Source organism: Struthio camelus, chromosome 6 (assembly GCF_040807025.1).
Source record: "Struthio camelus isolate bStrCam1 chromosome 6, bStrCam1.hap1, whole genome shotgun sequence".
Taxonomy (NCBI): Eukaryota; Metazoa; Chordata; class Aves; order Struthioniformes; family Struthionidae; genus Struthio; species Struthio camelus.
The window spans coordinates 19,342,402-19,356,819 of NC_090947.1; the positions used below are offsets into that span (position 1 = coordinate 19,342,402).

At 38.6% G+C, this 14,418-nt stretch overlaps 1 protein-coding gene across 7 annotated transcripts in view; it reads left to right on the forward strand.

Annotated features, from left to right (window-relative positions):
* ZNF385B (zinc finger protein 385B) overlaps positions 1-14,418 on the forward strand; it is a 176,825-nt gene that overhangs the window by 102,058 nt on the left and 60,349 nt on the right. For all 7 annotated transcript variants that reach the window (XM_068948393.1, XM_068948396.1, XM_068948392.1 and 4 more), the window contains one exon: positions 13,814-13,944. In XM_068948393.1, coding sequence (XP_068804494.1) covers positions 13,814-13,944 — 131 coding nt within the window. The remainder of the gene's footprint in view (positions 1-13,813; positions 13,945-14,418) is intronic.

The window sequence follows — 14,418 nt, forward strand, 5'->3', positions numbered from 1 at the left end:
AACGCAATTCCTGCTCTGAGGGAATTGAGGCAGTAGAGGTACAATCCAGAGATTTCCCTTGGTGGGGACAACAAGCACCAGCTGGTCAACTGGAAATTTTTTTCATTTCTGTTCTGAAAGCAGGGTCTCCTGGAACCCGTTAGTTGAGCTAACCAGTTAGCTAACATTGGTTGATAGTTTAACTGCATGAGCGCACTGTGTGCGCGTGAGCGTGTGTGTGTTTACACAGACACATCTGTATACAAACAACATAAAAAGGTAGGTTTTCTCACTGTTCCTGGAGGCATACTGTAATTTTGTTTGTATTCTGAAAGTTTGATATCTGAGCAAACTTAGTGCGTAGTCCTTTCTATATCAGGAGTTTATTCTCTCGTTCTTCCCCCTACCCCCCCCCCCATGTTGCTTATTTCTGAAAAGCTTACTTGTTCCTGCTCTATTTCTCAGTCAACAAAATCCTTAAGATGTTTGGAAAACTGCTGATGCCGGAAAGCTAAGTATGACAAATAAAAATCAGTAATCTCTCCTTTTGACTGTCCATTTAAATCGGTTATTAATCCTCAGCTTTTTAGTATAGCTTCCATCTGCTATGTTTCCAGTCTAAGAGGCTCTAATAGACCCTTGACAAGTTAAAAACTGCAGTGAATACATTTCAAGTGTGTGTTCCTGTGTTAATTGTTTTGCTGGTAATGGAGCAGAATTTGTTGTACTCATCTGTAAGATCTGTCAAAACTGGTGAATTACTTCATCTGTCTCAGTGTAAGGTATCATAGAAAATGACACAGATCTGCTCTTGCTCGTGGTTTTTGTTTTCAGTAGTAGTATGCGGTTGGGCAGCGCTGCCAAACAACTGTTTAGGGGTTAGCACTCTAAAACATAGTGGGCTAAATTCAGCTCTGTGACCCTGTGCATCTCTTCCTGCAGAAGGCCCCTTCAGGGAAAAAAAAGTTCAATCAAGACCTTTTCAAGAAGGAGGAAGACATGCTGTTTTTACCTAGTGTATCAATAATTCATTATGCTTCAACAAAAGTCACTGTTTCCCCATGCAGAAAGTTTATAAATTGTTTAGGCCTAACTCTTGTAGTGGAGTCTGTGTAGAGGGACGGACGCAGCCCCAGTGCTTATTGCAGGATGGGGACCTCGGTCAAGAACTGTGTGACTGCAGCTGGTTGCTACTTGTTTTCAACACTTGACTGCTATTAATGTTCAAGGATAAGGTGCTTTGCTTGGGTGAACGTTTCATTTGAAATAACAAAAAAGAAATCTAAGCTATGACCATACAATTTAATAAATGCCTGAAGGTACGATTTGACAGCAGCTTTAATCTGATCTAATTTCAGGCTTTTTCCTGTGGCACTTGTTGCAAGTTTTCTTTTCCTCTACCACCATCATGGTACTCTCAATTGCACAGTTATGAGTTCAGTTGGACCAGTTCATTGAACTGGCTGAAAGCAAACTTCTCTTGTATTGGTTTCTTGCCAGTTTATTCCCAGATGGCTTGATGCGCTGGGTGCTTGCGTGGTAGTGCTGGTGGAGGCAAGTGCCAGCATGGAAGGGCAGGACGAGTGCAGCAAAGGTGGGACTGCCCGTTCTGCTCCACCCACGGTCTTGGAAAGCAGATGCACTACACTTTTCATGAAAAATACCTTTCAGGCTTTTTTTTTTTTTTTTTTTAAACATTACCTCTTGCCTTATGTTTCTTTCAGTTAATTTTCAGTATAGTTTTTGTTTAATTATATTTAATGATATGCAATATCTTAGTTATATTCATTATTGATCAGGAGTTTAGAGGTGACTTTCAAAAAAGTCTTATACTATGTGAAGTCCTGTTAAATGTCAATGTGAATATTTTGTTAAAATTTTTCTTCTCTGTCCAATCTCAGTTTAATTTTTCAGAAACGTTTGTTATATAATGCTTTTTTCTCTCTCTGATTTAGCTGAGGGTACAGTCGCCCAAGTTTATGTTGTGCAGTCTATCGTTGTGAAAACATAACAGCATCAAAGCACTTCAGGGACCAGTCCTGGCAGGGCTGGTATATTGCTGCTTCCTAAGTCACAATAATGTTTCTAGTCAAATTAATTGGTGTTCAATCAGATAACCAGTGTTTCTGCTGCTAGTTTTTAAATCTATTGCCTTCATTCTCCCTCATGTAAGAGAGGGTAGATTTCATGTATTTTAATTTTATCAGCTTTCAAATTCTTATTTATCCATCGATCCTGACTTTGAGAATAAGTGAGGTACAGCAGCGCACCTTCATTCAACAGAGCCAGGTTTTGAGGACTTAGATTTCCTGAAGTGCAGGGCCCTGCAGTGTCTATAACCCTGCGCTCCCAGATCTCCTTCCACCAATTTCTTCAGCAATCTGAGCAGACACCATTTCTTCTATTAGAAGTTATTTTAAAATGCAGCTCTATAGCAGTCAGCTAGCTAGGTAAAGCAGTAACCCTTAAGTTTAAATTTAAGAATAATAACTGAGGAAATGCCACTGAGATGTAGATCATCAGTCTTTTAGGTTATATTTGATCTGGTGATGTCAATAGTAGGCTACCCTCCCTCTGGAGTCAAGTTGCAAACACTGTCCTCCAGAGTAATTAAAGCTAAGCACACAATTACAGCACCCTCAATCTGTTCAGACTTGTTGCTTGCCCACTGTCTCATAGCAGCTAACATCACAAAAGCACCATGTTGAAACTGAGGGTTTATTTATCTGAGTCTGATGCTGTGTGTATGCTTGAATGCTGAGGTGGATTATAACCTTAGGAACTAAGGTAAGCATCATGACACTTCATAACAGTGGGGAACTTCTGTGGGACTATGTTGTCTGTGTTTTATGCTTTTGTTTTGCTAAAATCGTTCATGGTTTATGAAATGGTCTTAATGAAACCTCTCTAGCTTTTGGCTTCTGAATATGCCAAGGTATTGGTGAACCGTAGTGTGGTTTTTTTTTTTTTTTTTTTCCTTTTATGAGTGGCCTAAAGAACATGGGTCAGAAGTACAACTCTTGTGATTTTTTCACAGCCAGGTTAAAGTACCCTTTTGGTGTTTTTAGGTGAGAGAAGTGCTGAATCAAACTCCTGCTTTCTTGAGCAAGGGAAGGCGTTTGCACTTTTTGTATTTCCAGGGTGCAGTGTAACAGAGGGCTAGTAACTTATAAACCTCAAGAAACAGCTCTGACTTGTCCCTCACTGTAACCTTTATGAGTGCAGGCTGTGAAAAGTGGGAGATGTTGCAGGGCAAACGATTATGAGAAAACTGAAGTCCTCCGGGAAATCATACTTTCTTGGCACTTAAGTAGGAGTAACAGATATGGCACTAGGAAGAATTAGGCAAGTTAGAGGAGGAGCAGCTTTTCCTTTCTGTACTGACTAAGAAATTATAAAATTGTTCTTTTCTTCTATAAACTACTTCTAAGTCCTCTAGGATTCTATTTAGTAAAACTAGTCCTGGAAAAAGGATTATATCACATGCAGTTTAAGTCCAAGTGTAATAAATCTGCCACCAACTTGACAAGTTTGGCTTGTTTTGGACAGGTGTTTACTGCACGCTCTGCGCTTTGGTAGAACAGTTACATTCAACACAGAATATAGGCTACGTGGTGAATATTATGAAGACTTTTAATTCCACCATTCTTCCCTATCTCATTGCTTCTTATTTCAAGATAGAAACACTGTGGTTCTCGTAAAAGCAGTACCTAACTGTAGAAAAAGCAGCAAATAGCAGGGAAGATGGCCACTGAAACCGTGACCTTTTGGATAGAATTGGGGGGGGGGGGGGAATTGAATATTGAAACTCCTTTTGAATTTTCTGAAAAACTGGAAATTTTTATTGAAAGGAAAACTAAATTTCATTCAGTAGAGACCTTTGTTTAGATTGTAAGTAGTTTCAATAGAACACTTTCAGAAAGCTAAATTAGCTGTTGCTATAGTCTTTATCTTTAAAAAAAGAAAATAAAAAGTAACTTAGGTAATTACATTTGCTAGGGGTGATTGTGTGATACATGAGGAAAGCAGATGAGGCATGAAATTCTCTGAGCTATGATGACTTTCAAGAGAGTTGGAAATTCTGTCTAATTTGGTTAATGATTAGTGTCATCTGCGAGAAAGCGTATGGGTCTAGACCCCTATTACCTCTCTGTATAGCATTGCCGAGCTGGTTTATTTGAGTATGGAAGTGGAATAAGGAGGAAGAAGCTAACTGCAGACATAAATCCTCCAAATATAAGTGTCAAGGCACAGTAACTTTGATGGAATAATGAGAGAACAGTCACCTAGTAGCGTTTCCTTTGATAGACTTGTTAGTTTTCCGCAGATAGCAACTCGGTACTTGCTAAAGTCAAGTCTGTGCTGAGGCTTTCAAAGAATTAGATGATGAGTGTGGTGGTACCTGAATTCAGGATGAAAGGGTTGGTTTTTGAGAAACATGTGGTTGTATTAGAGGTACAGGGGAGACAAACTCTCTAAAAAGCAAACTTAGACCAGGCCTCATCTTGAAACTTATGGAACTTCTAAAATAATATGAATTGGTCCTTTTTTGTTCCTGTTCCTTAGTCGGGAAGCTTCAGTTTGTAGTGAAACATTATGTTGATCAAAAGGGACTTTTAGGCTCTTCCTTGATACTTTTTCTATTTCCTAAATACAAATACAATACTTTTTCTATTTTCTTTGTCTTTAGAAAGCTGTTCATCACCCTATAGCACTTCTTACAGGTTCCCAAAGGGGAAAAAGCAGTTGCATTTGGACAGGTATGGTAATAAACTGTTGGCATGGGTTGGTTACAGTATCCTAAACTGAGAGGGGATGGAGTGCTGTGCTTCATCCTTTGACGCTCACAGGCGTGATGCCCAGGAGAACATGCATTCAGAAAAAGGAGCCTGAAATGCAGATTGCCCTGCGCTCTAGATAAAGTTGCAGCATCAAGTATGATTGTTGTGGTACTATGTTTTTTGTTAAAAATGGCGGCAGAAGAGCAAACAAATACCCTCTCTCACTGCGCCTTTGTACTGGAGAGTAGAAAAGGCAAGGGGTCAAAGGGTCCTGATTTGAGAAAGTCAAGAAAAAGTATTTGCAGGATTTCAAGATCTCCATGAGTACAGACGGCAAAAGAATGGAAATCTGGAGAGCTGAAAAAGACGCAGCTGGTTTTTGTCATACTTGAACAATTTCAAAGAGAAAACAACTCCAAAGCAGCATTTCCTCAAACCAAACAGGAACAGAGGAGGGGAACAGGGCTGCTCATAAGCCTGTTCATGCTGGGGAGAGAGATTTGAACAAGCCAGGAGATTTCTAAAAGGAAACTGGGACAGGCTGCAAAGTCCAGTTGACTTCAATGCAGGCAGGACTCCCATAGGACGAGGAGTATTGCATTTATTAATAGTTGTCACTGTTTATGTGGAATAAAATCCAGCTCGCTAGACTAGCGGGTACTAAGTTATAACATGCTACTATGCTTTCCAGTGAAACAAATAGTCTTGTTTGTTTTAGAAGTCTGAAGACCTAGCTCTTTCAAGAAACAGATGACAAATATTTCTGTATTACCTACAGGTAATGGCAGATTGCGGTAGTACTGAAGCCCGGATATTTCTTCTAAATGTAGTGGAGGATGTTCCTTAATTTATTTAATTGCTTAGGCTTGACAAGGAGCCAATGCTAATAAACATGCTTTCATATAAATAATGCAAAAAAATGTGTCACGCATTCTGCAAATCCAGATGAGTGCAATTATTGCAAATGTGTAGGATGGACAGGGCTATTCAAAATGATATGATCAGATAATTGTAACACAGTTATTTCAGACAAAATATGAGATAATCTGTTCTAGTTCTAATTATTGGACTTTCCTTCCCGCTCCATCTGGTCTGATGTCTTCTGTGCAAAACCTGTATAGATTCTTGTCTTTATTTTAAGCTATTAGGAATGCAGTACAACTGCAAGAGGCTGCGATTTTCTTGATTAATGTTTTTATTTGTTTGTCTCTAAAATAGTAAAATTATAGCTTTCTGTTGTTAACACCTCTCCTTTTAAGGGTAAACATTATTTGCTGTCTACGATTTTTGAGGAACTAAATGTAGAGATTAGGGAAATAAATATTTACAAATTTCTTTTGAACATTAATATTATTAGAGCAGGGGTCTTAAATATCAGCTCTTCCAGGATTATCTTCATAGCAACTCTATGCGTAGTGTTTATGATCTATATTCTACATCCTAAGACATGGGAGATGGAAAGCAATCAGATAGGCAGAGGAATCTTTACAGTTCACGGAAGCTAAGGCGGTACCAAATCAGCCCTTCAGTATTTTAATGAGACAGGTCTGATCTCATAACGATTTGCTTGCTTGCACGTACAAGTACAAAAGTCTTGTACTTGTCTGAGTGAGTGCTTGTACAGACAACGGTGAACTTTTGATGAGGGTCAGCCAATATGCCAGGCTCTTTGGCAGCATGCTAATAATGAAGCTAAAAGGTTGCTAAAACTCTAGTTATGCTTTTGCCTTTCATTTTAAATTCAGCCATTGCACTTGGTAAGTTCCTGTTAAAAATCTATGCAATGAATACTTTTGATAGTAGCCTGGCTTCCTTCGCTGTAATGTGCTGCCCCTTTAATGTTGTTTAACCTTATATTGAGAAGACAAGAGAGAAGGTAAATCATTTTATAGGCACACACAAATTACCAGGAACAGAACCTCATCAGAATTTCAAAAGACTTGAAGAGAACGATCATGCAAATTTACATCCCCAGCTGCTGGCTAGATGTTTTGGTTAAATTTGTATTTTCTGTGAAATATTTAGGCGTATGCTTTTTATGTCTTAATTTTGTAATCCCTATGTGAAATGCATGACAGATGTATACAGCTATGCATTTTTTCTTTTTGATTGTAAATGAGCTGTATATGGTTATCAATATTAGGTAAGTAGGTAATGATTGACTTTTTGGATTGATTAAATGTCAAAACTGCTATACATTTCAGCAACATAGATTTCAATTTGTTTATTATACTGATCTAGTTAGGTGGTATGCTGTATGTATTTGAGATATAGAAATACTTCATTTTGAGGTATCTGACTGTATACAAAGAGAGGACATAGTATTCTGTTAACATACCTTCACCATACATTTATTTCTAGATGGATGATAATGAAATGACTGTCTTCCCACTCACCCATACTGGAAATCACATTTTAATTTGTGGGGACAGAGTTATTTTCTGCCTGCCATGTTTTTTAAACAAATCCTATTTGAGTACAAGAGCTTAGAAACTGTATGGTATATAGACAGTTTGTACATTGCTGTCAAGCTGCATCAGATGCCTTTGGGTTTGTTGCAACGCTGACCTATTGAAAAAACAAGCTCAGAATGGAATGCAAAACATTTGGCATATCATTTTCAATAGATATATTGCTGTATGAGGTTAGACCTGGACTTATGCTTTCCTGTAACTTGTGTTATGCTAGTTATGCAGGGCAGTTCTTGCTTAATGCTGTCCAATAGCTGTAGGCACTGCAGTAGTTCTTGCTGCCTTTCCTTGAAGCTTTTGAAAAAACATGTTTGAGGATTGTACTAGTTTTTAATAGCCAAACATGAACAGTCATGTATGGTTTGTGTTATTTAAATCAGTTAACGAGCCAGTGGAAGGACTGACTGCTGCATTGATATCTGAAGAGCATTTAAGAGATATGAATTCAATGCACTCTCCAAGTTTTAAAAGATGTGTGTATAACAGTAGTTCTAGTGGTAATCATGTTAGTTCTCACAGGAACTGCCATTCGCATTCATTAATGAAGTAGTTTGTATGGTGCTTAGTATCTTTCCTGTTGTCAGTTGAGGACTGTGCCGTATCTCTCATGTGCTGATGTTCTGCTTCAAGTTATTTTAAAAAATAGTTCTGTTGCCTGGATGATGAATATCTCTTAAGTTCATGTTAATTTGCCTTTTGGGAAACCTTGTTGAAGGAGTGGTCTTCTCTCTCTCTCTCTCTCTCATCTTTGATTCTTTTCTTTTGACAAGCTGGAATCCCTATGGAGACGGTAAATCTCATGGATCATAGTACTGTATTATAAGGAGGCAATATTTGTTCTGCTGAGTGAGTCCTGAAAAAAAGTAGTCTATTAAAGAAGGTTACTTTTTATTTAAGATAGGAGAATGACTTAAAATTCACCTCCATAAATATTCTAAATTAAATACTTCTAAAATGGCTTTTTGCTTAAGCATTTTGATATCAGCACCTGCTGTTTTCAGAAACTCAAAATTATATTACTTGAACTTAACTTTTTTTTTTTAAAGCAGTTTGTCTTAGGACATTCTCTAATACCTGTTTATAGCCAGAACGATACAAATAAATCTACCTCTAAATACCTCTAAATATACCTCTAAATCCTGTGAACTGATCACACTGAGAAGGAAGAAAGATTAGTGTTTCTATTGTTAAATATTGGGAAAGATCTCGGGGGCTATGGTGATGAATGCCGTATAAATACCTAAACTACAAATGTAGTGACTTGCAAGTGACTGATCTTGCCTGTCATTTTTGTGGCGGTGGAGGGGGGAATCCTAAGGCAAGCGGATGGGTCTGGGGCATAATGCAACGGAGGCACAGATTTTAGTCAATGAACTTTTTTTTTTTTTTCATGGAATGCATTTCTGTAGTTAGGTGGGGGTTTTTATAAACATAACTTCATTATTCTAATCATCCTATAAAGCTGCATATAAGTGTAGGAAAATCTTCAGCAGGCTTTTTTTTTTTTTTTTTAATATAGTGTTTCTTTGCGAGACATAGGCAATGGAGTTGGAGAGCTTTATTCAATATGAAAGCCTAGGTACTACCTCTGGCTCTAACCTGTTTATGAAACTGTTTTTGAGCCACGCACTGAAATAAATATTTCTGACAATATTCAAAAGTTCCACTGACAAATTACTAAATTGTACTGAAAGCTTTAGAGCCTCAGAAGAAGGTTGTAGATGAATGCATGCAGAATTCTGAAAATCACTTCATGAAACCAATTCAAACATGTCCTGCCTGGTCCTAAGGCTTGTGGAGCTTTAAGGGCAAACAATGTAAATTGAGGTGACAGTGTGAACTCTAAAGGCAGGATGACTGAGCATAGTGTGGTTGCAATCTGTAATGGATTCAGCCAACCTGTGCAAAACCAAAGGGACAACTGTCATCCACCCTTCAAGGGACATTTTTGGCTCACGCCGTGTCTGAAAAATGCTGCACTAAAAAATCAAGAGAAGAAAAAGCCCAGAACTCACCCATCCCATTAGTCATTCTTGTATTGCTGCCGTTCCCTGGCTAGGTATTGGTTCTTCATAGCTCAAAACAGTCTGTCAATTCAAGGAGGAAAAGCTAGGATAGCCTGTCCCAAACTGAAAATTCTTCAGAGCAACTCTGAAGTATATGTTGTAGTGGGTATCAGTCACCCAAATTAGGTCCCCTTGAAGTTCACCCCACTATTGTCTGTCTTTGACACAAGTTGAGCAAAGGCAAGCACATGCGATCTCAGAGGTAGATGTAAGATTGTCCTGTCCGTAGCAGTTTGTCAGCCAGATACCTTTATTCAGTTGTGGTAACACTTCATTTACTCTTTCATTGCTCTTGTTTAAGTACAAACTGCTTCCTTGCACTTGAGGAGCAAAACATTGTGGTAACAGAGGAAGTGGAGAGAATCAACTACAGCTTTAGACTTCCCTATAGTTGCCTTCAGTGAAGACTTTTGAAGACCATGCTTTCTAGTTTTAAAAGTGGAATTTGTTTTGGAAAATTGCTCTTTAAATATGATGACGTTATTTGAAAAACATATTTTAGATGAATAGATTTTGTGATGGAATCGGGTTCTTTCATGTAATGGTCCAATATTGATCCAAATCAGAGGAATTAATGTGGAGGCCTTACACACTTGTTGATACTTGTAGGCAATAAAGGAAAGCGCTTAAGGAGAAAAACAAATAATGTTTTTACAAACAGTTTTCAGGAGGGTACAAAGAGGAAAAGCTTTTAGATTTTACCGCTCAAATTTTACTGAACCTTGACACCATTCTTGCTAGAAAAAGATGAACAGTGAATATTACCCGCAGCAAAAGTTAACTGTGTTTGCCTTTGCCAAAACTGGGATTGTGCCAGTCTTGTCTGCTGCAGACTTACTGTGAGGCTGGCCACACTGGGAGCTGCAAGAAGTTTGCTCTGGTCACATCTTGTCGTCTGCCACCTTTCTGGTTTGTACCTAAAGCCCATCTCAGTGGTCCAGGGAGACTAGCGTTGCCATTGCAGGGACCAGTACAAGGCTTGCTAGCACCAATTGCTTCCCCAAAATATCACTGCTGTCACTTAATCTATTACTTACATGCCTTTTTTTTGTTAGACACAGGTCAAGTTCAAGTAATTGAAGATGACAGCCTTTCATAACTATGGCCAAGTGAGCTATAGGATTTTTGAAGCCAATTATATACGATTAAAGAGAAGTAGAGCTTGTTACAGAGACTTGTTTTTGAGATGAGTATATGTTGGAGGAAAAAAATCTCAAGAAAATGAGAATTTGTTTGGGGTCATCTGCTCAGATGAAAACCTGCTTTCCTCCTTTCAGACAAGGGTAGAAGGGACCAACAAGGTCCCTTTGCCATTTTCGCAAAGTCTCTGCTGCTTGCATCTGCTGTACATAGGTAACTTCTGCTGTAGGAGTGAAAATAGCAGTTACAAAAAAGGTAAAATACTGCTTAAAAATTATGAAGCTGAAATGAGCAAATGAATTTACAAGAAAGATCAGTTATATTTATGGCAAAGATTTACAAGTAGTTTAAAGCAATCTGTGTTTGACATGGTAAATTGTCTTTATCGTTAAAATGCTAATGAAATGGTAAACATCTGTTAAATTTATAATGATAATGAAGCTTGTCGGCTACATCTTTCTTGTGGCAGTATTCCTGCTTAGTTCAGATTTGCATGCAGATTTGATGGGGTGCTGGTGGGAATATATTTGACTGTTAGGAGTAATGCTGGTGTAAAACTGCCCTGCTCTGAGTTGATGATATTATTCTTCAGGGATTCTACCTGAAATTTAGGTTATCTTCATCTGGTAATTCTTCAGAGATTTTTAAAGGCAGGTCTAAAAATCAAACTCCAGTCAAGCAAGGTCACTGGTATTTCATTGGTAATAGTAGAACAATTTTTCTTTAATTGATGCCTGTACTAACCAATCTGCAAGTTGTGTACGTTTTTCTATTTTGTGCTATCTTTGAATATATCCTGATCTACTAGTCATAGAAACACTGTGGCCTGAAAAACTGCAGGCAGATTTGAAATATATTTGTCATATGAAATATCTATCCTCAGCTAAGGAGCACTAAGAAGATTGCATTGTTACAGGAGACGGGTGCTAATCATTTTTTAATTTTTAAAACTTAACTTTTATGCCAAGTACTTTCTATATCTCAGTTAAACGCTGCCTCAGAAGCTCAGCTTAACTCTGATTTTTAAATGTCAGTCACAAGTTGATTCTGATCTGTTACACTTTTTTCTGTAAAATGTAGGTAAAATATGTAACCATAGCTTCACTGAAGTGTGAATATATAAAGAGAGGACAGGGCACTTTTTTTTTTACTTGGTAGATGTTTAATTGCTTATAAACCGTAAAGAGAAACTCATAGAACTTAGACTGATGATGACAGTTTATAGACTTACATAACTGAATACAGCATAGTTGCTGTATGCATACAACTCTGAAATCCAAATTATGTAAATCTACTGTGTCAGAACCAGCTAGGAGAAATAATCATCACTTTTGCAGTTGAAGACAATTTATTTGGATAAATCCTCTGAAACACTACTTTCCTGTTGATATATCTTTTTTCATTACAGATAAAGAAGCAACTATAGGCATATTAGACAGCCTTTAGCTTTTTGGCATTTGAGACTCCACTTGAGTACTTTGACTTACAGTTAATTAAGCACAACTGTCAATGAATTTCAGGGCTTATGCAGAATGTAGGGTTTAACTGCCTTAGAGATTTGAAACAAACCTTACATTTTGAAAGTATTGGGATAGGAGAAAATATTCTGGAACAGTGTGTCTCAACCATATTTTTCCTTTCAAGTGGTGCAGCTCAGCTGAGATGTTATTCAATAGTTCTCGCTCCATAATTGTTGGGGACCCATCTTCCTGCAATCATCACACTTTTCCTGTACAAGAAACAAAGAGAATAGATTACAGCCTGCTATTAATCTGCTAGACCATTATATCATGTTTACTATGCTGCAGCTGTCATCAAAACGTCTGTCTCTCTTCCCTCGACAAAATGAAAGCTCAGGGCTGGCAGTTAGAAGTGTTTGGCCATCGGGGAGCCACATCCGGGTCCTGAACTCAGCTGCCCTCTCAGGTGTGTGTGAAATACTCAGGATGGGTGTGAAATACTGTCTGCAGAGGCAGGATGGTGAGACGAAAAGAAGGAAAATGTCTCCTCTGACTTGATTTTCATATGCCCTTACCAGGGAGAAAGGGAGACCCTGTAATGGAAGACTCGGACTTGCAAGCAGATGCAAATGATTTGATTTCATGGGTGAAGAGAGGGAAAACCGCTTAGTTTGCTTGCTTGTTTTCCCCCTCCTGACTGCGTGTAAAAATCTTAGAAAATTTCGATGAGGAACAATATGCCGTGCATTGGTATCGTGTTACCTTTGCTTGAGACCAAATACGCTCTGAACATAGGACTGTTCCCCCTCCCCTCCTCCCCCCAGGCCGATGCGCTGGCCATCGGTAAGCGGGAGGAGGAGGGAGTTTTGGAGGAATTGTGGCCAAGAGGACGTCCAGGAGAGGCAGAGAAAGGCTCACCCTCCTTTGCAGACATGGGACGCTTGCGTTTCCCATTGCTGTGTCAGTCGGTGTTGAATTACTTACTCAACATAGAAAGGAGAAACTGAGAATTTTTTTGCATTTTTGATTTCAATGAGGGGAATGTTGTTTGAAGATTTTTTTTTTTTGCTATATTTGATTTCGGAAAAAAATACTCCCATTGGCATGACTGGCACACTATTATGCAAATAGGGCAGACAGCTACTTATAAATGCATATTTGGACATGTGTACCTTCTCATTCTTTTGGGGTCATGTTAGGGGAGGGCGAGTGCTCAGGTGCATACAGAAACAATTTCTGCATATATGGTTCTGGAAAGCTCTTATTTAGAATGAAAGATCTAGACTTCTGTTAAGAAAATGTGTTTTCTGTTACATGTAAAGAAATTTGAGTTCATTTGCATGCCATCTCATTATTTAATAGTGTGTAATAGCTTGCTGTCTGTTTGCTAATATCATTGCCTTGTAAAGCAGACGGAATTTTTTTGGATGTTCGGTGGAAAGATATTTGTGCAGCACCTTATACTTTACTATCAGAAAAGGAAAAATAAACATGTTGCTAGCTGTCTGAAACAGACCTCTCGACTTCAGCTTGCATATATTGTCTGTGTTAGCTGATCTAATAGGCAACCATGAATTGCAAAAGCATCTGACTTCTGTAGGCACCCATCCCGGCCTTTTTGGCACAGAAAATTTTTTTTTTAGCTTTAGAAAGGATTTATTCTACCTGCCAGTGTGATTTATATACCATATGTCTCCTCTGCGGCATCTGAGTAGCCACAGCCATGGGAGAGTGCTTTGCCTCATCTGTAGTGTGTGGAAGTAGGTTTCTTTTAATGATATTAACTCCTAAAGAGCCACTTTATTACCTCTGGGTAATAGTTTTTCTTAGAGGTTGTGTCAGCAAGAGATAGCTCTAACGTGTGTCATGTGGAAAGGAGACTACTATGAATGCCTGGTTTTGTTTGCTCTTGGCAGGCACTACGACCCTTCCCACCCTTGTGCGTGCACCTACCTTGATGATGCAGCCTTCCCTGGATATCAAACCCTTTATGTCCTTCCCAGTGGACAGTAGTTCTGCTGTTGGATTCTTCCCAAATTTTAACACAGTAAGTAAAGGTGTTTCCACATTTAGTTTCAGTGTGTGCTTTCCAAGCCAGTTCAAATATCCGGTACTTGAAGCTGCCTTAAAACTGTGCATCACTGACACAATTTTAGAGAAACCTTTTTTTCTGTGTTCTGGTAGTTATTGTTCTCGTGTGGAACAGTGACAGACCGTGACTCAATCTTCTCACTGTGACTGGTCCCGATCCTTTTCTAACTTGGCCTGCTGGGATGGTGTTTGCACATTGGAGAGAAAAAACAACAACAACGCACAATATGGATTTAATGAGCAGTAGAATCCTTTTGTGCGTTTGTATGGATCTGTGTGTTTTCATGTGTTGTAAAAATGGAAAAAGCAAAAGCTAATCGAAAGATGTGGCAGGTGCAGATCCTCTGCTGGCTTAAATCAAGCTAAGTCTGTTACAACCTGCGAAGTAAGTGGAGGATCTTGCTTATTCTGAACAACAGTAGTAATAAAA